Source organism: Aotus nancymaae, unplaced genomic scaffold, assembly GCF_030222135.1.
Source record: "Aotus nancymaae isolate 86718 unplaced genomic scaffold, 86718_ANA_hifiasm-v0.15.2.pri h1tg000011l, whole genome shotgun sequence".
Taxonomy (NCBI): domain Eukaryota; kingdom Metazoa; phylum Chordata; class Mammalia; order Primates; family Aotidae; genus Aotus; species Aotus nancymaae.
In genome coordinates, this window is record NW_026988422.1 from 72753077 (window position 1) to 72776691 (window position 23615).

The 23615-nt window shown below is 43.9% G+C and overlaps 1 protein-coding gene across 12 annotated transcripts in view; it reads right to left on the reverse strand.

Moving 5' to 3' along the window:
- The window catches only part of FOXN3 (forkhead box N3), a 467496-nt gene that overhangs the window by 192633 nt on the left and 251248 nt on the right, over nt 1–23615 (reverse strand). For all 12 annotated transcript variants that reach the window (XM_012453090.2, XM_012453093.2, XM_012453089.3 and 9 more), the window contains one exon: nt 8600–8736. In XM_012453090.2, coding sequence (XP_012308513.1) covers nt 8600–8736 — 137 coding nt within the window. The remainder of the gene's footprint in view (nt 1–8599; nt 8737–23615) is intronic.

Consider the following 23615-nt stretch of genomic DNA (forward strand, 5'->3'; position numbering starts at 1 on the left):
GCCTCGAACTTCCAACCTCAGGTGATCCACCCGCCTCGGCCTTCCAAAGTGCTGGGATTACAGGCGTGACCACTGCGTCTGGCCTAGACCTCTACTTCTTAATCCTCCTCCTTTGTTGATCTAGAAAATCTGGAAGTATTTAGTGTGACCAGAACTTGGAGAAGGCAAAATACTGAGAGCAAAAGTATTCTATGAGACCAACTTAGATGTGCTGGTAGCAGCTTTTTATTTTCTATTATGATGAAAAATTTGCCATTTTTACGCTGCTACAAGACAAAGACAGTGCTGCCTGTTGTTTCACATTGTACATGGTTGATTTCATGCACTTCTGACAGTTCTTTCATATTTCTAACATGAAGATCAATTTCTCCTCCCCTGGGAAGGCAAGGGTTTTGAGAAATATGCAGAATGCAGGTGAGCCCCACTTTGCAGACCTGTCCCCCTCGAACAATGCCTAAGGTGTCGCTGTGCTCAGGAAAGCTGTGCTCAGGAATCCGAGGCTGGCTATCCCGAGGAGCAAATACTCACTGAGCAATTCTGCAAAGACTCCAGGTCCCTACTGGGCCCATCAACACTGCAACTTTCTTCTCATGAGGTATTGGAAACACAGAGCTTCTCTGGTATCCATCATCTCAGGAGTTAGGTCAAAGGAAATTTATCTGTGGTAAATTTAAAGAACTTCTAACGCTCTGGCTATTAAAATACAAACCAGGGACTGAGGACACCCCAGGAGGTCAGAAGATAAAAAGGCAACTCTGAGTGGCTCCCTCAGCCATGAGTTTGACTCAGTACCTGAGTAAAATAGATAAAATCAGCCCGGCTACTTAAACATTCGACTTTCAAAGTGAGTGTGAAAACAGAATGAAATTGGATGACTGGGCACAATATTTATGAGCTACCCCTGATACAAAGTGCTCAAAGATAACAGGGACTGTTTTCCATTTAAATAAAACAACACAGGATTGCCTCAGAATTAAATGTACAATGAACAGCATACCAAAGGCAAAATGCTGAGACCAAAATTATTCTATGAGGCCAACTCAGGAAATATAATGGAAGTCAAAAGATAATATGATTTGATATGAAAATAAAATTATAGCCAACTAATGGATTTTTAAAGCTCCCACTGTAAATGAGCGCTGTATTTTTTAAAGAGTGTGCCCCTACAATTTAAGCCTTTTCTATTCTTCATCCCCTCCAATTTTTTTAACAAAATACAATTTATATTTGGAAATACTATCATTTAGAAAACCCTGGTATTCAATCCCACATCTATTTTACCGCATTAATTTACCACACTCTTCTACCTGTTTAGCACAATGAAGCTTCATATTGATTTTTTAAATTTAATATTCTTTAAAAAATTACTCCAAGCAAAAAGATGCTGTTTAAACATAATCTTTCAAAGTGCATAATGCCTCACGTTTTTAAATTAAACTTATCCAAATAAGTGTATTGAATATGAGGGGCATTTAAAAAACTATTTCGGGTTTCCATCAAATATGTTGCTTTCAAGTAAATATAAGTGTAATAATGAAGCAAGTAATCTAAATCCTCGAGTTCTTTCTTTATGCTTGACTGAATTAACACTTGCAACGACACAACAATCTAACAATTAAACTTCTTCAATATAAGTTAAAACTGATTTCACTGTGGCTTTGCAGGGCTTCTGCCAACTATTAAATGCACAACACTTTGAATAACTGGAATGAAAGATGTCTTATAAATTAAAAAATTACTGGATCCTATCCAAGCAATGAATAAGCTATTCCTTGCTGTGTGCAAATTCAGCATTCTGAGTGGAGGAATTAACACCATTATGTTAACAAGATTAACATTTTAAGAATTTTCTAATCTTCTAATTGTCTAAAAGGATGAGTTCCCTAAACACCCCAGTACCTTCCCCACCTCCTCCCAATACAATTCCCCCATCTACTATTCCCAGATTACAAACCTCACTACAACAGCCAAAGATTATGCCCCTGTTAAAGAATGACTGATAACCTTGTTAATTTGAATACACAGTGACCACTCTGTACAATTTCTGTACCCTTAGCAGTATTACTCTATGGGGACATTTAAATTTTTTTAAAAAAAAAGGGACATCAATAGGGCAGCAGGCAGGATAAAATAGAACTAGCTGAGTCAGCACTAAAATCTGCCATTTTCATTAAGAACCTCGATATCAGAAAGCCCAAAATCTTTGGCGAGGCCATTAATGCATATTTTTTTTTTTTTTTTTTTTTTTTTTGCGGCTCATGAAATTGCTCTAAAGAAGCAAAGAGAAACAGAGTTAAACGAGAAGCTTAAATGTCTAGATTTTTTTTTTAAAGATGAGAGTAAAAGAAACTTTTTTTTGTTTGTTTGTTTGTTTTGAGATGGAGTCTCGCTCTGTTGCCCAGGCTGGACTGAAAAGGCGCAATCTCGGCTCACTACAACCTTCGCCTCCCAGGTTCAAGCAATTTTCCTGCCTCAGCCTCCTGAGTAGCTGGGATTATAGGCGCCTGCCACCACACCCCCACTAATTTTCGTATTTTTTGGTAGAAATGGGGTTTCACCATGTTGGCCAGGAGGGTCTTAAACTCCTGACCTCAAGTGATCCACCCACCTTGGCCTCCCAAAGTCCTGAGGTTACAGGTGTGACCTACCACACCTGGCCAAGAAACTTGCTTGAAATATTCTAACTGAGCAAACTTTATAGTCATCCAAAAAATAAATCTTTAGACCTAGATCAGCAAATGAAAGTCTTGCGGATTTTTCTAACTTTATACATGTTAAGCTACAATCCTTTACACGAAATATAGAGTATGTCATTATTTTTACGTTGAAGACTTTAAAGCAAAAAAAATGGAAGGCTCACAGGAGAACAAAAAACCCTCTCAATCAGTTTCTGACCGTCTAACACCCCAACATGGCCAACCCATCACGGAGACCAAAGACACATAAGATGCTGGGATTTCTTTGGAATTACCAAGGAAACACAAAACAACAGTGGCTCTGGAAAATGATCATCCAGGAAACTCTCCACTGTTTGATTAAATGCAAAACCTGTTCTCCAACCATGGTGAGATAGGATTAAAATGTTTTTCTGGAAACTGACTTTGGATCGGTGCCTATAATAGAGAAGGTATTACATAAACCCATATATATGTCACTCTCTAAAAACAATCTGTTGTCATAAACATTATTATGGGGAGAGCTACTGTTTATAGGGTGTTAATGTAGTGTTATAAAGTTAAAATACCCCCACTATGAGTACCAAAATCACAAAGTCAAGGTCACCCATTGGGGAAATGTCTTTTCATTTAACTATGAGACCTTGAGAAAGGTTAGAAAAATAAGAATTTCCTAAAAAGTTGGTGGGAATGTGGATTAGAACAGAGTGTAAAATCAGGAGGCAATTTGACAATAGCTATTGGAAGCATTAAAACACACATATTCTTTAATGAGAAATGATGCATCTAGGAAGGAGGGCCATAGGGAACATAAACATTCGAACAGCTCAATGGACTTTTCTGAAGAGTTACAGGCAAGCAACCAAATACACCACCCCTCCTTCCACTTTTCGGATCTAGATTCCGAAGGCCACTAGCCAGAGTCTCCTTGGCAAAGGTGTAGATTCCCCAAGCAAGCTGGCTTGGCTCAGTGAGCCTGGGTACCCCGAGCTCAGTCACGGGTACTCTACAAAGCACAGTGGAGTGCCATTTCACAGAACTAATGTTCCAAGAACGGTGGTATCCAAACTACAAAGAGACCCCTCGTATGGCTCAGCAGATCTTCCAGACAATAACGCAAAAGCAAGAGCCCTTAACAAGCAGCTCTTCACTAAAGTAGGTCAGGCAACTCTCAGGGATACAGTGATTTTACTTTTCATTCTACCAAAAACGATTTGGATATTTAAAATTGATCAATTCAATGAGTCTACATTTTGGAGACTGCTTTTTTTTTTTTTTTAAACTTTCTTTTACCAGCAGCTTTTTTTTTTTAACAGAAAAGTTACAAGGACTTAGTTTTCCCTAATGTTAACACCACATATTACTACAAGACACTAGTCACAACACTGGAAGACTACCATTTTTTTATTTCAATAGTTTTTGGGGTACAGATGGTTTTGAGTTACATGGATAAGTTCTTTAGTGGTGATTTCTGAGATTTTAGTGCACCTGTCACCCCATATGTGGTCTTTTATCCTTCATCCCTCTCCGAACCTACACCCACCCCGAGTCCCCAGCGTCCATTGTATCATTCTCATGCCTTTGCTTCCTCACAGTTTAGCTCCCACTTATAAGTGAGAACATACGATATCTGGTTTTCCATTCCTGAGTTGACTTAGAATAAGGCCCTCAGCTCCATCCAAGTTGCTGCAAAAGACATTATTTTGTTCCTTTTTATGGCTGAGTAGTATTCCACAGTGTATATACCCCGCATTTTCCTTATCCAGTCGTTGGCTGATGGGCACTTAGGTTGGTTCGGTATCTTTGCAGCAGCGAATTGTGCTGCTATAAACATGCAGCATACTACTACTACTATTAACTAAACTGCACAGTTAATTCCTATTTCGCAAGTTTTCCCCTAATGTCCTTTAACTGTTCCAGGATCCCATCCAGGACATCATAGGACACATCTGGTCATCATGTCCCCCTAGCCGCCTCTGGTCTGTAACAGATTCTCAGACTTGCCCTGATGACCTTGGGGCTTTGAGGAGTGAAGATCGGCTTATTTTGCAGCATGTCTCTGTTGAAGGACAAAATCACTGTTTGATGTTTTTCCCATGACTAGACTGGGTTGTGTGTCTGGGGAGGAAGGCCACAAAGCTGAAGTGCCAAATTTATGCTGTCCTATGAGAGCTGTCTGGTATCAACAGCACATCACTGAGGATGGCAGCTTTCACCAGCTGGGACAGAGTGTTCACCAGCTTTTTCCACTCTAAACTTCCTTTTCCAACCTATTCCACACTCTCATCTTTAGAAGTAGGTCATTAAGTGCAGCCATTCAGGGAGTGGACAGTTCCGCTCCACCTCCTTCAGTGGAGAAACAGCTACATCAAGCATTTGGAATGGGAAATGTGTCTCTTCTCTCATTTATTTGTTTCGTTATTCAATCATTTATTTACATCAGGCTGGATTCAGGTATTCATTTTATATTTCGAGTTATAATCCAACACTGTTATTGATTTTGCTGCTTACACTGTCCCAGCTTTGGCTACTGGGAGCAACTTCAGGAAAATCCCTTTGACACCCCTGCCCCCAACCCCATCATTTTGTTCTTTAAATATTTCCTTTCTGCTTCTCCATATTTTTATGGAGAAGTATCTCCCTAAGAAGGGTTGCTATGGGGTGCCTTGTGCCTCCCCAAAATTCATATGTTGAAGTCCCAGTCCTCAGTACATCTGAACATGACCTTATTTGGAAACAGGGCCATTGAAAATGTAATTAGTTAAATAGCATGAGCCATTATGGGAGAAAGATAGGCCCCTAAACCAATATGCCCAGTGTGTCCTTATAAGAAGGGAAAATTTGGACACAGGCAACCACAAAGAGAAAACGAATGTCAAGTGAAGGTGAAGGCAGAAATCAGACTGATGTTTCTACAGGCCAAGGTAGGCCAAAAGCATTCCAGCAAAATGCCAGTAAATCACTAGAAGCTAGAAGAGAGGGGCGGAACAGACGCTCCCTCACAGCCCACAGAAGGAACCAACCCTGCTGACACCTTGATCTTGGACTTCCAGCCTCCAGAACCATGAGACAGTAAGTTTCTGTTGTTTAAGTCACTTGGTTTGCGGTACTCCGTTATAGACATTCCTAGCAAACAAACAGAAGAGGTCACTGAGCTCTGCACTTCGATTAAAAACAATTCACAAATTTGGTGTCAACAAAGCAGGTGTGGAAGGACATCCTAACATACATCCAAAAGGGCACGTTTAGAAAACAGAAGCACGGGTCTCCATATCACAATATTTAGCACGGTATTTGAATGTGAGCAAGGTCTGGGCAGTGTTTTCAAATGCCTCGCTTTTCCGCAGCATTTCCAGCCACCTGCAGCTCAGTTCAGAGCGGTATCTGCCAAGCACACCTGCAAGTCCTAGCAATAACCGCCCATCTAGTATAATCACCATCTTCTTCAGCATGCTAAGTACCAGCTCTGTGAAAGGCAAGCACTTCCCAGGTGCCCCTCACAGTGATCCAGCAAGGGGCTGACAGGTGATTCCCTGCCTCGCAGTGGACCCAGCCAGCTCACGTCAATTCGGCATTTTTGGGTCCCCGTTTAATGACTTGCTCTGTTCCATTCCATCTCCCCTAAGTCATGTCAACAAGTGGCCTGATGGCTTAGAATGGCGCCAAATGCCACATCACTGTAAGACACAAAAATATTGTACAGTTACCCGGTGTTCAGTGGCTTCAGTGCAATTTCACACACTAGAAGATCCTGAAGCAAACTCTCAGCTTTCAGATGAAGGGACGACAGTCCCCAGGAAAGAGAATGTGACCTGTTCTCGTGGAGTTAAGGCACGGAAGGTGAAGGCTAGAATCTCATCTGTCATCTCCCTCCAGAGTCAGTGACCTCCGTGGAGGTGAAATCTAAGCACTGCATGGGCAGAGGCAGAAACCCTTTTGTTTCCCCCACTCAGTCAACTGGGGAGAAAGGCTGGAGGTGACAGAGCAGGGTCTGAAGTATTTCTTCAGATATGATTTTCATTACAAAAGCTCTGGTTCGTCTGCATTTTTATGCCTATATTAAAAATCAAATAAAGTTATTAAGCTAAGGCCAGCGCGGAATGCCTCTCGCCTGAATATGCATCCCTGTTCCAACCCCCAGAGCTCCTCTATAATCCTTCGAATTATTAAATAATTACTGTGTTTCCCTCGGGGTCACATTTGGCAACAAAATACTCATCTAAATGAACCACCGACATGACCCAATGAGTTACATTTATGTTCTTAACTTCCTAGAAGCAAAGGGAGACGAAATACTTCCGAGGTGCAAACTGGAAAAGCCAGAGAAGGGTATTCTATGGAGCCTGGAGGGTACGGGGAGTAGAAAGACAAAGAAACATGAGACTCTGGGAAACATTTCAATAATTAGCGTCATGTCCTCCTTCACCAAACCTGGACGTCGGCAATTCTCCACTCCAATCCTGGTTCTCTTCCATCTGGGGAGTGGCTACGGCCACAAGGAGAAAACCAAGCATATGGCTCTGTCCTTCTGGACACGTCTACGATATTGGCTGGGCTGCTCTGGAAAATCCCATTTTCTCTCCTACAGCTATATGACCTCAAGTTGTCATTTCGAATAAAGTATGCTTCCACTGATTTTTATGAGCACAGACAAAAGCTGCTACAACCTTCCCCCGCTCCACCCCACACCAAGTCTTTCAAACCAACTGTAGTTGCTATGTAGGGTTATTTGTTTCTAAGGCAACAGCGTATATCTAAGTACTAATGGCCTGTCCTTTTGCCAGGCAACAAACAGCCTTGTGATGCAACTGCACCTGTCTCGGCTACGCGTTACTATGGAGACGCTCCAGTTGCTATGGGTACCATCACGCTAATCGCCTAGCAAAGGCAGACATACAGCAGTCTTCTCAGAGAGCCCAGCTGTTCCTCCCTGTCTCTTGCTAAAGACTGATTGTCTAGGGCCTGTGATGGAATGCTTCTCAACTGAGATGCACAAGAACTTCATTAATGCTATTTCAGAAGATCATTTTGTGCTCCCTCCTGCAGAACAAACAGCAGACTAGGAAAAGAATCTGCAGAGAAGTGGACTGCAAAATTCCTGAAGCCTATGACACCATGCCATCCCTAATTAACCTCAACTTGCAGTCCAAGGATAATTCCTCTTAACTAGGTGGTTATGAAAGAAACATTTCTATACATTTTTAAATATGTTTTTGTAGAGTTAAGGAATGCATTTCAAACTCAAGCACTGTGTGTTGTTAAAAGTCTATCTTAGAAATTTGGTTCTGATTACTTGGCTCTCTTTTGGAATCTAACATTAAGATACTTTTTTTAAAAAAGTGACAGGCTACTTACCCTCCCTTCCAATGATGTATTTGTAAAAATGGTACCCATGACCTTACTGTCTCAAACAAATGGGCCTGTGAGGAGGAGAAAATGTCTCTATGGTTCTCTGCTGTTCTCCTTGAAGAAGCAAACACCAAGTAACCACAACAAAACGATCACCTGGGAGCACCGTCCACATGGAGACTGCAAAAGCCAACAGCTGAGTGAGCCTCCAGTGGACGTCTGCAGAGACCGGCCAGAGGAAGGGACAACAGAGTCACCGGCTTGACTCATGCCTGTACTTTTATCCCCACAAAACGTGACACACATCGAGATGTGATCTCTGTCCATGTTTCTACTGAGGAAGGTGTTATTTCACCCACTATGAAGCCTCCTGGAAGCACATTCCTCCGAAGCTTCAGAAGCGGTAAGGTTTGTAGGAAATACAACAATGGATATGCCTCCTAATGATACTTAATTTCCTTCTCATTTACCTGCAGTTATTTTTAAAATCTCATATGGCCTATTAATTTCCGCGCAGGTCTCTGCCAAAATAATGCCATTTCAGTAGACCAGAAAAAGAAGTTTGAGTTGCTTACCTTTGATATGCCTGAGGACAGGTGGGAGGTGTATTGAACACGTGTGGGTGTGGGTGATAAGGTGTCTTTTTCAAAGCCTGAATTAGGTTTTGTCTATACTCTGGGTCTATGCACCACAACGACCCTTTCCCAATACTCTGCAAAGAAAATTAAAATACAAAAGCGTTAATACAGAATTATTAAGTACTTCGCAATAAGTAGATGTATAGCTATTATCACTTACTTATTCTTAAAAGCTTTCCATTTATTTGTTGACTGTTTGCCAGCCTTAAGTATCATACTGACAATAGAATTCCATAAAATGCACTTCAGTCTTACTTGTATTACGTTTGATAGGCAAAATGAACATATTATTACCAGATTATGGTGATACAACAATATTGCAATTTTCACATCCAAACTACCAAGAAAATGAAAATCTCATTATTTTTCAGTGCCAACTTTGAAGCACATGTGCATTCTCTTCTAAAGATGAGTTTAACTATATCAGATTTCTAATGTTGGGGGGAAAAAAAAGAGGACTGAGACATCCCAAAGTCCATCTCTGCTGTAAAAATGTAGTTATGTTTAAAACCATATGACATCGGGACCATTTTATAAACACAAGAAAGTAATCCCCTTGTTTTTTTCCAACTTACTCACAAAAGAATGACATTTACTCTTGGGATGGAATTCTGTCATTACCTTCCCTAAGAAACAAAAGAACTCAGGCAACAATGGTGAGGCTAACTCAGAATCCACTATTTATTTTTCGGATTCCTCTGTTCCCAGCAATCAACTCCAGCCGTGAAGAGCTGAATTTTAAAGAAGTCAAACTTTAAAATGCAAATTTTCTAGAACTCTTCGGTGGAGAGAGGGAGGCTTCCTGTGAGGCCCACTTCCTGCCTATTTTTAAAAATGTGAGTCCTTCTTTGAGGCACCCCCCCACCCGGAACTGGCAGCGGGCCCACGGGCAGTCGCTCCTCTGGCTGCACACTTTCAAGTGACCAAATGTACCCAAACTGTTTGATAAGGTCATTTGTAAATATTTACTGATTCGCAGAGAAAAGAAGTTAAATTACATAAACTCGTGCCCACCTCCTGCTTTCAGCCAACAGTAAGATTGATGTTGCCCTCCAACATTTAGAAAGCAAACAAGAAGCTGTTTAACTAGCATGGGGGAAGGGGACAGTGTGAGAAAATCCCATTGAAGGAGCTGTAAAAATAAGTTACTCCTAAAATCTTTTAAAAAAAGTTCAAAAATTCTGTGTCTCAGTCATCAGTTCACCCAAGTCATTTCCTTACAAACCTTATTCACAGAGCCCATTAAAATACTTTACTATCAACAACATCAGCAAGCCCTGCAACTGGAATTAACTCTTTCTGGTGCAATGAGAATAGAGGAATTGCCCCAGCCCTGGAATTGCTCCAGGGGCTGGAACCTCTGACCACCCTAGTCACCCACCCCCACGTGCAGGCCTGACCCCAGACATAGGTCAGGGTCTGGCTGGACACCATGCTTAAAATATCAATGTTCCCAGTTTAACCAACCGGATGTTTAAAGACCTGAAAGAGTTCAACTTTGGAAAATTCAACATTCCTATGTGTTTTTTTCTTTCACACACACATTCTCAAACCCAGAATGATTCAGGGGGAACAGTGAGACTTTCCAAGTAAATTAGGCGGGTCACTCAATAATTTGCCCTGGAATCTTCATCCTCTCCTTTAGAAAAGAGCTGTGCAGAAGAAAGCCAAAAGCTAAGGGGTAGAGAGGTTGGGAGGAAAGAGAGGAGACAGGTAACTATCAATTTGGATAACATAAAACAAACCACCAAGTCCCGTCAACCAACAGTAGGGGTCTAGGCTGATTCCACCAAAGGCTCCTGGTGGAGCCCTGGGCTAGTGGCACCTGCCTTTCTGATCCCTTGCACCCAAGGCTCCAGACCAGCAATAGCTACACTGAGGGCCATGGTTGACATGTGACCCAAACATTTCTGCAATGATATTATCTCAATTCTGGAAACCCAATGGCTTTTGTTCTCATCATGGTGGCTTTCAGGGTGGGACCATTTAATCTTACCCTAAAAAAAAAAAAAATGCCAAATAAATGAAGGACAACCAGTTGGCCCTCTCAAGGAAATAACCGTAAGTCAAGAATGTGGTTTCTCCTAATCCTAACCTAAGTGTCTTGTTTACTGTACCCTTGTATATCCATATTAATGTATGCTACCATTTAAAAGCTAAGCAGATTTAACCTAGGAGGCAGAGGCTGCAGCGAGCAGAGATCGTGCCATTTGCACTCCAGCCTGGGCAACAACAGCGAAACTCTGTCTCAAAATAAATAAATAATTAAATAAATAAAAACAAAAGCTAAGCGGAATAAACCCCCAGGACAGTGCAGGACATTTACAAGGTAATTGATCCAGGTGCAGAGAGACAAACTGAAGAATAGTAAGCACAGGCAGTCTGGAGCCACACAGACATTTCCCGAGTGGCCCCGCACAAATCATAGCGCCATGGAGAGTCTTGGCTTCCTCACTGGTAAATCAGTGACCCACTTACAGAGAGGTGGGAGGCTCAGAGATGGCCTAACATAAAATACCTTGAGCAGCGGCCATACTACAGGTGCTCAATAAATGGCAGACAGCATCACAAAAATCTCCCTTTGGACAGAAGAAAGAGAACGAAACGGGCTGTACAATGTCTTTCATTGAACCAAATCTGATTGATTTTCAACTCCAACAGCGGCAGTGGGAAGGGCCTCCAGCAAACAGATGGGGTGAGTTAAGATAAAATGATCATCTATTCGAATGCACTGGTGGTCCTGGCTCAACAAATTCACTGGGAAGAGTTTTTAGACATTCTAGGCTCCTCCTCCATTTTTTCACTCCCTCCATCTGCTTTCTATGATCCCCACACCCTACACTGACTACCGGGACGCCTCCCTTGCTCAGGAAGCTACTACCACCGACTCATGACTACCTGGCTGCTGAAAGTCTTCTGCCCAGGTCTCTGCACTGTCAACATCAAACTGAGGTTTAATTCCAAACTTAGTCATTTCATTGTGGCCATCTCCCTACATTTACTTTTGAGACAGACTCTCATTCTGTCTCCCAGGTCGGAGTGCAGTGATGCGATCTCGACTCACTGCAACCTCCGCCTCCCAGATTCAAGTGATTCTCATGCCTCAGCCTTCCAAGTAGCTTGTATTACAGGCGTGCAACACCATACCTGGCTTTTTTTTTTTTTTTTTTGAGACGGAGTTTCGCTCTTGTTACCCAGGCTGGAGTGCAATGGCGCGATCTCGGCTCACCGCAACCTCCGCCTCCTGGGTTCAGGCAATTCTCCTGCCTCAGCCTCTTGAGTAGCTAGGATTACAGGCACGCTCCACCATGCCCAGCTAATTTTTTTGTATTTTTAGTAGAGATGGGGTTTCACCATGTTGACCAGGATGGTCTTGAACTCCTGGCCTCAAAGGATCCACCCGCTTCGGCTTCCCAAAGTGCTGGGATTATAGGCGTGAGCCACCGCGCCAGGCATCTCCCAACATTTATTAACTGAAGAAATTTTCTCAGGCTTGGATCAAAAGGCTCCGACCATTTGGCATTTTACAAAAAGAAAGGTCTGAAATTGCTGATAGTTTTTTTTATAAACCAGACACTAATTTCAACATATCTCATACTTAGCAGTGCTGGCATTCCAAAGGGGAAACAAACAAACAAAACACATCTCCAGGACACACCCAAGGGAGCCCAGTGGGTGCCATCAGGGACTACACAGGACGGTGTCAGGCTGAGCTTGGAAGGATCACGAGAGAGGCGGAGAGAGGCCGGCACCACATCTCACTTGCAAGCATTTTTCTGGGTTTCGTGTAACAGTTTGGAGCAGTAAAATGGTTTACTTGAAAACTTTAAAAATGGAAATACAAAAAGGAAAGAATACTCAAGTTTCTTAGGCCAGGAAAAATTACATTTAATGTTCCTAATAGGAGAGAGAAGGCTGTAACTTGATTATAGTTGTGTAGTAAGTTTGAGAGTTGGAGCTTTTTAGAAAAACATCTGCATCTCATCTGAAGACAAGAATACGAAGTGCTTTTTTAAAAAAACAGAAATAACTGTGAGGGCCATGTACCATTAAGTGTTTAAGTGTTAAGGAATTCAAAATAATAAGGGAAGAATCTTGATTTATAGAAATGTGTGCGTGTGTGTGTGTATTCACATCCACATTTTTGTGTGTATATACATATATACGCCAACACCCCCAGGAAAGAAAACTAATGAGAAAAATTACATGGGAAAATGAGTAAAAAAAATAAATAAATGAATGAGGCCAAGTTTGTTTGTTTTAAAATTAAAAAGCACCTAGGAAATAAAAATCAACTCCCTGTTAGAAATAAAAAACATCAATGCACAAAAAGAAAAGCAAACAAGAGCCCATATTATAGGAAGAAATAGTAAAAGATGTATAAACAACAAAAAAGGTAAGTTAATTAAATCTGCTTTTTCTTTTTTTGAAAAGGAGTCTTGCTCTGTTGCCCAGGCTGGAGTACAGTGGTGGGATCTCAGCTCACCGCAACCTCTGCCTCTCAGGTTCAAGTGATTCTCCGACCTCAGTCTCCCAAGTAGCTGGGATTACAGGCACCTGCCACCATGCCAGGCTAATTTTTTTTGTTGTTGTTGTTGTATTTTTAGTAGAGATGAGGTTTCACCATATTGGCCAGGCTGGTATTGAACTCCCGACCTCAAGTAATCCGCCCACCTCGGCTTCCCAAAGCGCTGGGAATACAGGCATGAGCCACTGTGCCCAGCCTGTACTTTAAACATTATTATTCAAACTGTGGGCCAGATACATTCATGGGTCATGAAATTAATGGAATGGATCATAAGTAGTACTGTTTTAATGGAACAGAATGGAACAAACTAGAACCAAATAGAATAGACTACAATACATCTGCAGTAATGTATAGTGAAATCTGTATTTGTATAATCGTGTGTACACATTTGCGGATCCCCAAGAAACATACACTTCTTACTGGGAAGCTGAGTCAACAACATTTGGTAACCGCTGATCTAGGACAGTAGTGTCTGGTTATGTTTTTTCCCCCTTCTCACCATTTGTGAGGAAGAAAGCCCCCTGTTAGCAACCATGGGGGACTTACACACTGCACGTGACGCTCTGGGGCCGTGTCTAAGGAACGGGGATAAGGAGGCAGGCCCCATGTCAAAGTCGAGCAGGCTCTACCTCTGGCCAGGCCTGTCCTGCCCTGGCCAGGGAGGGGTAGCCTGTAACAATTTCAGTTTGTGCAGAACATCCAGGTATGAAAAGAAAAACAAAGAACAAAAGGACCAAAAAAAAAAGGTATGATTTTTAAACTTCAAAATTAAAGCAGGCTGGCTGGGAGCACTTTGGGAGGCCGAGGCAGGCGGATCACCTGACGTCAGGAGTTCGAGACCAGCCTGGCCAACATGGCGAAGCTCTATCTCTACTAAAAAAAAAATACAAAATTAGCCGAGAGTCATGGCAGGCATCTGTAGTTCCAACTACTCAGGAGGCTGAGGCAGGAGAATTGCTTGAACCTGGGAGGTAGAGGTTACAGTGAGCCAAGATTGCACCACTGCACTCCAGCCTGGGCTACAAGAGCTAAACTCGGTCTCAAAGGGGAAAAAAAATAAAACAGGCTGGGTGCAGTGGCTCACTCCTGCAATCCCAGCACTTTGGGAGGCCAAGGTGGGTGGATCACCTGAGGTCAGGAGTTCAAGACCACCCCGGCCAACATGGTGAAACCCCATCTCTACAAAAATAGAAAAATTAGCTGGGTGTGGTGGCACACGTCTATAATCCCAGCTATTTGGGTGGCTGAGGCAGGAGAATCGCTTGAACCCAGGAGGTGGAGATTGCAGAGAGCCAAGATCATGCCACCGCACTCCATCCTGGAGGTCAGAGCAAGTCTCTGTCTCAAATAAGAATTTTAAAATTAAATTAAAACAACACTGAAAATTTAACAACCTTATTATGCAGATGATATCTGAACTTCAGAAATACTTAAGACAACTGTAACCTTGTAAAGCTGATAAGATATTAAAACAAGACAGAAAACAAAAACAAAAATGAAATGGAGTGGGGAGCTGGGTATGTGTCGGTGATCTTGAAACAATACCTTTTGATGTTTCCAACACACCATTTTGGCAGATGCTTCTAACACTACCCACCTTCATTCATTCCTTCATTCATTTGCTCATTCATTCATTCATTCCTATGGTACCTACTACATGCCAGGCACCATGAAGGATCCATTTGTGAATACAAAACAATACAAAAAGGAGACAGCCCTCCTGAAGCTTGGATTCTAGAAAGGAAAAAGCACAGTAAGTAAAGAAATAAATAAGCAAGATTATGACAGACTGTAATACCTGCTAGGAAGGAAATAGAATAAGAATGAGTTAGAAGGGAGGAAGTTGCTGCTGTGTGAGAAATAAACGGGCTGGAAGTGGCAAGAGCACCTGCGGAGAACCGACGTGGCAGTCCGGGCCCGCGACGACCATGGGCGTTGGCTCAGGAGGCAGCAGCGAGATGGTGAAAGGAGAACAGCTCCTGAATGTACTCTGAGGCCAGGTGGCGGCTCACACCTGTAATCCCAGCACTGTGAGAGGCCGAGGTGGGCGAATCACCTGAGTCCAGGAGTTTGAGACCAGCCTGGGCAACATGGTGAAACCCTGTCTCTACCCAAAAAATACAAAAATTAGCCAGACATGATGCCACACACCTGTAGTCCCAGTTACTCAGGAGGCTGAGGCAGGAGGATCACTTAAGCCCAGGAGGCAGAGGCTGCAGTGAGCTGTGACTGCACCACTGCACTTCAGCCTGGGTGACAAAGCAAGATCCTGTGACACACACAAACACACACAAAACAAAAAACATGAACAAAAGCACACATACACACATAAAGAATGTACTTTGGAGAAGCAGGTGGACCTGGCCGTGGATTAGAGGTGGCAGGTAGAGGAGAGAAAAATCAAGCTTTAGTCTGAGCAACTAACCAGGTTGAAGATTGGGAGATGGGAAAAATCCAGCACTCTTTTGAACATAGAACCTTTGATGAGACTGTCTATTTACTGACATCTGCTGATTAAGGTACAGCTAGTCATGCAATGCGTAGTGACGTTTTGGTCAACAATGAATGCACATAGGATGCCGGTCCCGTAAGATTAAAATAGAGCATATATAGAATATGGCCAGGTGCAGTGGCTCACGCTTGTAATCCCAGCACTCTGGGAGACCAAGGCAGGAGGACAGCATGAGGCCAGGAGTCTGAGACCACTCTAGGCAATACAGTGAGACCCTGTCTCTACAAAAAATAAAAATAAAAATTAGTCAGACTGCTGCTTGAGCCCAGGAGTTGAGGTTACAGTGAGCCATGATTGTGCCACTGCTCCCCAACCCAGGCAACAGAGCAAGACCTGATTCTTAAAAAGAGGAGACAGAGACTGGGCGTGGTGGCTTACGCCTGTAATCCCAGTACTTTGGGAGGCCAAGGCGGGCGGATCACGAGGTCAAGAGATCAAGACTATCCTAGCCAACATGGTGAAACCCCGTCTCTACTAAAAAATACAAAAATTAGCTGGGCGTGGTAGCGCGTGCCTGTAGTCCCAGCTACTCAGGAGGCTGAGGCAGGAGAATTGCTTGAACCCGGGAGGTGGAGGTTGCAGTGAGCTGAGATCGTGCCACTGCACTCCAGCCTGACACCTGGCCACAGAGCAAGACTCTGTCTCAAAAAAAAAAGAGAGCAGGGCACGGTGGCTTAAATCTGTAATCCTAGCACTTTGGGAGGTTGAAACCAGTGGGTCACCTGAGGTCAGCAGTTCAAGACCAGGCTGATCAACATGGCGAAACCCCATCTCTACTAAAAATATAAAAAATTAGCTGGGTGAGGTGGCGCGTGCCTGTAATTCCAGCTACTCAGGAGACTAAGGCAGGAGAATCGCTTGAACCTGGGAGGTAGAGGTTGCAGTGAGTTGAGATCACGCCACTGTACCCCAGCCTGGGCAACAAGAGTGAAATCCGTCTCAAAAAAAAAAAAGAGAGAGATAGAAACCTGATAGACAGCACTTGACACTGGCACTGCATATCAAGCAGGAGAAGTAATTGATGTTCAGTGATGGTGTAGGATCGTTTGATTTCCATATGAAAATATATGTATATAAACATATACACTAACTAGGTTTGTGTACATATACTTTGTAATGTTCTTATGATCACTCAATTGCCTAACGATGTATTTCTCAAAATATACTGCCACCATTAAGCAATGCATGACTGTGCCTGGAAGAACTGACTGCACACAAGCCACCTCTCTCCCCTCTGCTATACCCTCCGTGACCCCAAGCTTTATAGCAGAAGCTCAGGAATGTCATGGTAGACCTGAGGTCGTCTGGCTTTAGAGGTTTAACATCAGCTGGTTCCTCTATAGCAAGGGTTAGTAATTTCTTAAACAACTTCTCTTTCCTTTGCCAGCCACCTCTAATGCATGGCCAGGTCCAACGGCTTCTCAAAATACATCCTACAGTCTTTGTAGGTCACACGGTCTCTGTTGCAACAACCCAACTCTGCCATCATAGTACAAAAGCAACCATCGATATAAACAGATAAACGTGGCTGGGCTTCAGGAGGACCTTACTCACAAAAACACTGTCCATAGTTCACTGCCCGCTGCCCTGTAACTCCAATACTCACACCCAGGGTTCACACTCATGACTCCCAGTTTTAGGAATCTTAAAAACGAGAGAAGGGGTTTTCAGGGCTAAGGGATTTAGGCTGGGTCCTGTGGGATGGGTGGGGTGTTGATGATGGTCTAAGTCAAGTGCTCCAAGGTAGGAAAGGAAGACCCCAGTGGGGGCTACAAACACAGACTGAAGTAAGTTACCCCATCCGTAGTAAGACACATGCCTGGTTGGGCTGCAGCTACCATCGCTGCCTTGAGAAATCACTGAATACATGCAGCTCACGTCCCCACCTCTGGGTCTCAGTTTCCTCATCTATAAATTAGGTGCTGAGATGAAATCATCCCCAAGGCCCATCAGTCTATGCTTTGGAAATGTGTTATTATAGATGAATTAGAATACATGGTTTCTCATGTCTCTATCTCCTCCCCAGTTTATCAACATGGCCAGATTTCTGTTCTAAGCCAGTACTACCCATTTGTGGGCTGACATGGACATTGGAGTCAGAAAGACCTGGTTTCAAGTCTTCTTTCAATTCTCAGCTGTGTGGACTTGAGCAAAATGCTTAACTGCTCTGAGCTTCAAATTTTTCATCCATAAAATGGGAATGACTTAGTAATACCTGCTTCACAAGATTGTTGTGAGGATTAAATGAGATAATATTGTGCTTGTTTGGCACATAGTAATAGCTCAGTAAATATCAGCTCTTGAACCAGGCATAGTGGCTCATGCCTGTAATCCTAGCACTCTGGAAGGTCAAGGTGGGCGGATCACCTGAGGTCAGGAGTTCAAGACCAGCCTGGCCAATCTGGTAAAACCCCATATCTACTGAAAATACAAAATTAGCCAGGCGTGGTGGTGCACCTCAGTAATCCCAGTTACTTGGGAGGCTGAGGCAGGAGAATCGCTTAAACCTAGGAGGTAGAGGATGTAGTGAGCCGAGACCATGCCACTGCACTCCAGCCTGGGCAACAAGAGTGTGAATCTCTATCTCCAAAAAAAAAAAAAAAAAAAAAAAATCAGCTCTTGTTATTATGATGGTAAAAAAAAAAATTAAATAGTCAGCTTTCCTTGACACTGAGCCCCAAACCATTCAGTCCCTGCTCTGATGGAATAGGTACTTGTCAAATTGTGAAATCATCCCGATTTCATCTAAAAAAAATGCACATGACTATTTGTTTTCCATATTCTGATGTTACTTTCCTTGGTCCAAAGGAAGCGTTTTGTCTCAGATGTGTTAAGTTGGAGGTGGAAATGGAAGGATCAAAATAGAACAAAGCACGAAGCCTGCCGCTGGCGTCATGCCAAGAGGGACGTGGGACTTTGAGAAAGCCACTTGTTCTGAGTCATGTCTATACGCACTGAGAGATGCTGCGGCCAGTACGGCAGTCCAGGGCATCCTAGAGAGGTCACCGCCCCAAGGGGCTCACCACCTGCCACCTCCTTCCTTGAGGAGGAGCGGCCCTGCCCTTCACACTGCACGGGGGCAGGACAGGGCAACAGCCTGACTCAGAGAATAAAGCTGGAGTGGGCAGAGGGAGATAAGAGAAGGGTGGACGGGCGTGGTGGCTCATACCTGTAATCCTAACACTTTGAGAGGCCAAGGCAGGCGGATTACAAGGTCAGGAGTTTGAGAAATGCCTGACCAACATGGTGAAACCCCGTCTCTACTAAAAATACAAAAATTAGCCAGGCATGGTGGGCGCCTGTAATCCCAGCTACTCAGGAGGCTAAAGCAGAAGAATCACTTGAACCCAGGAGGTAGAGGTTGCAGTGAGCCGAGATCACGCCAGTACACTCCAGCCTGGGCAATACAGCAAGACTCGGTCAAAAAAGAGGAGGGGAGGGGAGGGAGGAAAAGAAAGGAAAGAAAAGGGAAGGGAAAGGGAAAGAAAGAGAAGAGTCAGCCAGGCGCGGTGGCTCATGCCTGTAATCCCCGCACTTTGGGAGGCCGAGGCGGGTGGATCACGAGGTCAAGAGATTGAGACCATCCTGGTCAACATGGTGAAACCCTGTCTCTACTAAAAAAAAAATACAAAAAATTAGCTGGGCATGGTGGCGTGTGCCTGTAATCCCAGCTACTCAGGAGGCTGAGGCAGGAGAATTGCCTGAACCCAGGAGGCGGAGGTTGCAGTGAGCCGAGATTGCGCCATCACACTCCAGCCTGGGTAACAAGAGCGAAACTCTGTCTCAAAAAAAAAAAAAAAAAAAAAGAAAGAGAAGAGTCTCCCTGGCTGGGCCTCTGAGGCCACTGTTCTCTCAGTGGAAACAGCGGATATGGTCCACTACTCCCTCATCACCAAAAGACACCTGCAGTTTTATAGAGAAGTGGCCTCTGGTTGTCTCCTCATCAAGCTGTCATTCTGTCCGGCATATCCCAGGATCTGGCAGGCTTGAAGGCTTCTCCTGGAAACGGCCTAGGTTTATTTCACTGAGTGTCCAGCTAATTCCCTGGGGCCCCTGCACATTGGCCCTGCGATTCTGCCCCCACTGCACAAAGTGCCTTCCCCTCCAGCCAAGATGGGCTCCTCCTCTACTCTGGACCTGGCTGGGCTCAACTCCTCAAGGCCTGGCTGCCCTTAAAGGAGGAAGGAGAGAGGGAAAGAGGGAGGGACAACAGAGGAATAGAGAGGGTTGGAGAGAGGAGGAAAGAGAGAGAGAGGGAAACAGAAAAGGAGAGAGAAGGAGGAAGAAAGAGAGGGAAAGAGAAGGAGAAAGAGAAAGGGAGGGAGGGGGGGAGAAAGAGAGGGAGGGAAGGAGGGAGAGAGGTAACAAGAGAGGGAGGAAGGGAGGAGGGAGAGGGAGGGAGGAAGAGGAGAAGGAAAGAGGGAGGGAGGGAGAAAGAAGGAGAGGGAGAGGGAGGAGGGAGACAGAGCGAGAAAGAGAGAAGGGTGAAGGAAGGCGGGAAGGAGAGAGAAAGAGGAAAAGGGGGAAGGAAGGAAGGCTGGGGCAAGAGCTGACAGGCTCACCCCTGCAGGTTCCCCTGGTTTCCACAAAATTCATTCTCAGCCCCCATCACTACCACCACCACCGGGCCAAAATGCAGACTTCTGTGAGTCACGAACCCATTCCAACTTCCCAGGGCCTAACGAAAGGTGATCCTTGGGCCTGATTTTGAAGCAGGTCCCTGAACAGCGCTTTGAAGCGCTAGCAGCACAGGTGTTGGGCAGGGCCCTGTGACACAAAGCCAGGGTCCGGCTCCTTAACGAGGGGAACCTCTAGAGGACACAAACAAGAAGCGATTACGAAGGATTACACAAGCTGGCCAGCAGGCTGCCAGACAACAGAGGCTGAGAAAGACAAGCTCTGGGGGAGGAAGGGGTTAAAACTCACATGTGGGTCAGGCGTGGTGGCTCAGGTGGCAGGAAAAACAGGGTTTCCTTGTGCTGTGCTAAGTTGCCACATGCACTGGAATTTATTAACCAATGTTTGGGCTGGGCGCGGTGGCTCACATCTATAATCCCAGCACTTTGAGAGGCTGAGGCGGGCTGATCACAAGGTCAAGAGATCGAGACCATTCTAGCCAATATGGTGAAACCCCATCTCTACTAAAAATACAAAAATTAGCTGAGTGTGGTGGCGCACACCTTTGTAATCATGGCTACTTGGAAGGCTAAGGCAGGAGAATTGCAGAGGTTGCAGTGAACCAAGATCACGCCATTGCACTCCAGCCTGGTGACAGAGCAAGACTTTGTCTCAAAAAAAAAAAAAAAAACTTACACATGCACATGTGCACCAGCTCCTCCTGGGGCCCACAGCCCTGAGGGCTCATGCCCCTATTCAGGAAGCCCCGCAAGCTCCCACCTGGGCTATCCCTGCAGGAACGCCCCCAGCCTCTTAGAGACTGGGTTCTTACCATCACACCTCCTCTGGCCTTCCCACCAAAGCTTGGCATCGGGTCCAAGTTCCGAGGGTCACGTGTCTCTTTCAAGATAATGAAAGACAAATATTACAAACTAACCCATGCCTATGAGCCCATCAGGGGCCACAGGCAATGCCAGGACTTTCCCAGAGAACATTCCAGAAAGAATCTCCACGTGTGGCTCCCAACAAGGGGATCAACTGGTATGGTTCTTGTCTGCACTGCTAACCTGCTGAGTTACTGGGAACACACTACTTGTCCTCTCAGATTCATCATCTCTTAATCTATATATTAGCAATAATACTATCTTCTCCAAAAGTCATGTTGGGCTTAAATGGGATGATGATGATGTGTGTACCTAACACTATACTCGGCATGGGAAACGCAGTTAATCCACTGAATTATCCTCTCTATCAAAGGACGTCACAGTAGAAGTTAGGTAGTACCAGCAGAAAAACAAATAGAACACAGCCAAGTCATTCATCGTGACTTCGCGGCCTCTGCTTCAAAATACATAAGGAAGGAAGGCCGGGTGCGGTAGGAGGCTGCGATGGGAGGACTGCTTGAGCCTAGGAGGTCAAGGCTGCAGTGAGCTATGGTCAAGCCACTGTACTCCAGCCTGGGTGACTGAGCAAGACACTGTGTTAAATATAAATAAATATATAAATGAATGTATACACACACACACACATTCTTCCATATCAAAATGTTTAGCAAGTGATTGATTCCTAAAGGCCCTTCACATTTTCTAAAATTCTATCATTTACAGTCTAAAGACATTGAGGAAATTTTTAAACTTCAAAAGTTTAAAAAGAAAACAATCTGAGGAACCAGCCAAGTACATAAGAAGGAAGAAGAGAGGGAGAAAGAACAAAACTGATTACAAAGAATTTTTTTCTAGATACCTCATTGTCTATTCCCATAACAAAATAGACAATTAATCCAGCAGTTTAACATTTAAAAAAAAAAAGATTGCTGTAACAACTGTTAGAGAAAGTTGCAGTTTTAAATGTCCAACCTTGCATAGCAGGGTTTTTTTTTGTTTTTTTGTTTTTTTCTTTTTTGCATTAGAAAAGATGGAAAGGAGAAGATACAATTTCGTTTTCGAGATCCTGGCCCCATGAGCCTCAGTGTAACCCTAGTTCCTAGGAGTAGCACCAACAGGCAGAGAAGAGAGGCTCCGGCGCCCTGCAGACAGTGCCAGGTTCTTGGCATCAGGAGCTGGATACAGAGTCCCTGACAGTCCCAGCCACAGAATATTTCAAACTCACCAACATGCCCTCTAAACATCAGATATGAAAAGGACTCTGCTCTTGCACCTGTCTTGCTATTATTTTACAGATGTGTCCCAAAAGCTATAAAGATGGAAATTATTATTAATGTGTCACTTATATGATATTCAGACACCTAAGCTCTTTGATGATTTTGATGTTCCATAGGACTTTCAGAAATGCACCTCTTATATCTTGGAACACCCCTCCATCCAAAAGAGAACGTGTGTGGAACATGTGGAGAAGGAATTCTTAGGCCCATGGTAGAATGGCAAGGACTCTTTTAAATGTTTATCTGTAGTAGAGAAGTTGGACAGTATGTGTGTGTGCTTATGTGTGTTTCAGTGGACGTGGGAAAAATCAATAATCTGCTAGCATCAACACCTAAATAAAACCAAAATAATCCCATATTTGCCTAAAACCAAATTAATCTCTAGGAAAAAACTGCCCTGGGAGAGTTGTGTGGGGGTGGGAATTACAAAAGAAAAGCAGCATTTCCCCAAGCTTCAGCTTTGCAGGAATCTCTGTTCCGTTACTCACTGCTTTGATAGAGCCCTGCTTCTTCCTCCTTCTCACCACCCCACATCAATGTCATTTTCACGGGGGGAGGCTGCAGGAAGCACACATCTGCAGCGTGTCACCTCCCGAGGCTGACGGATCTACTCAGCGTTTGTTTGGGTTGAAAAGAGTTATTTTTTGCACTCTCTACACTATTGTTTCCCAAGTGCCAAAAGCAGTCAAGAGCTAGCACGCTAACAACAACCCATCATAAAATGATCATGAAAACATCCAAAATACATTGACTTCGAAATACTGTCAAACCGATACCGGTAAATTCTAACAAAGAAAAGGAAACAGAAACACACCCCTCATACTCCAAGTCAGAAGGTCAAAGAAGTGGCATCTTTAAAATCACTATCTAGCTAAATCATTTTTATCCAACTAAATCTTGGGATTCTTTCAAATTAGTTTTACCACTCTGTCCTGGGACGGCCTTTAGCAAATAAGGGTTAACTCTTCTCCTCTACCTGAAACCTCATAGTATGACATAGGCTGGCTAAAAAAGGGTAAAGGCACAGAAGCGTTTTTTTAAAAACTTCAAACACTTAGAAAACACACAGGAAGCTAAAAAGCAGATCGTTTTATATACTTCTAATAGCTGCCATGCTATGCCACTTCAAAGAGTC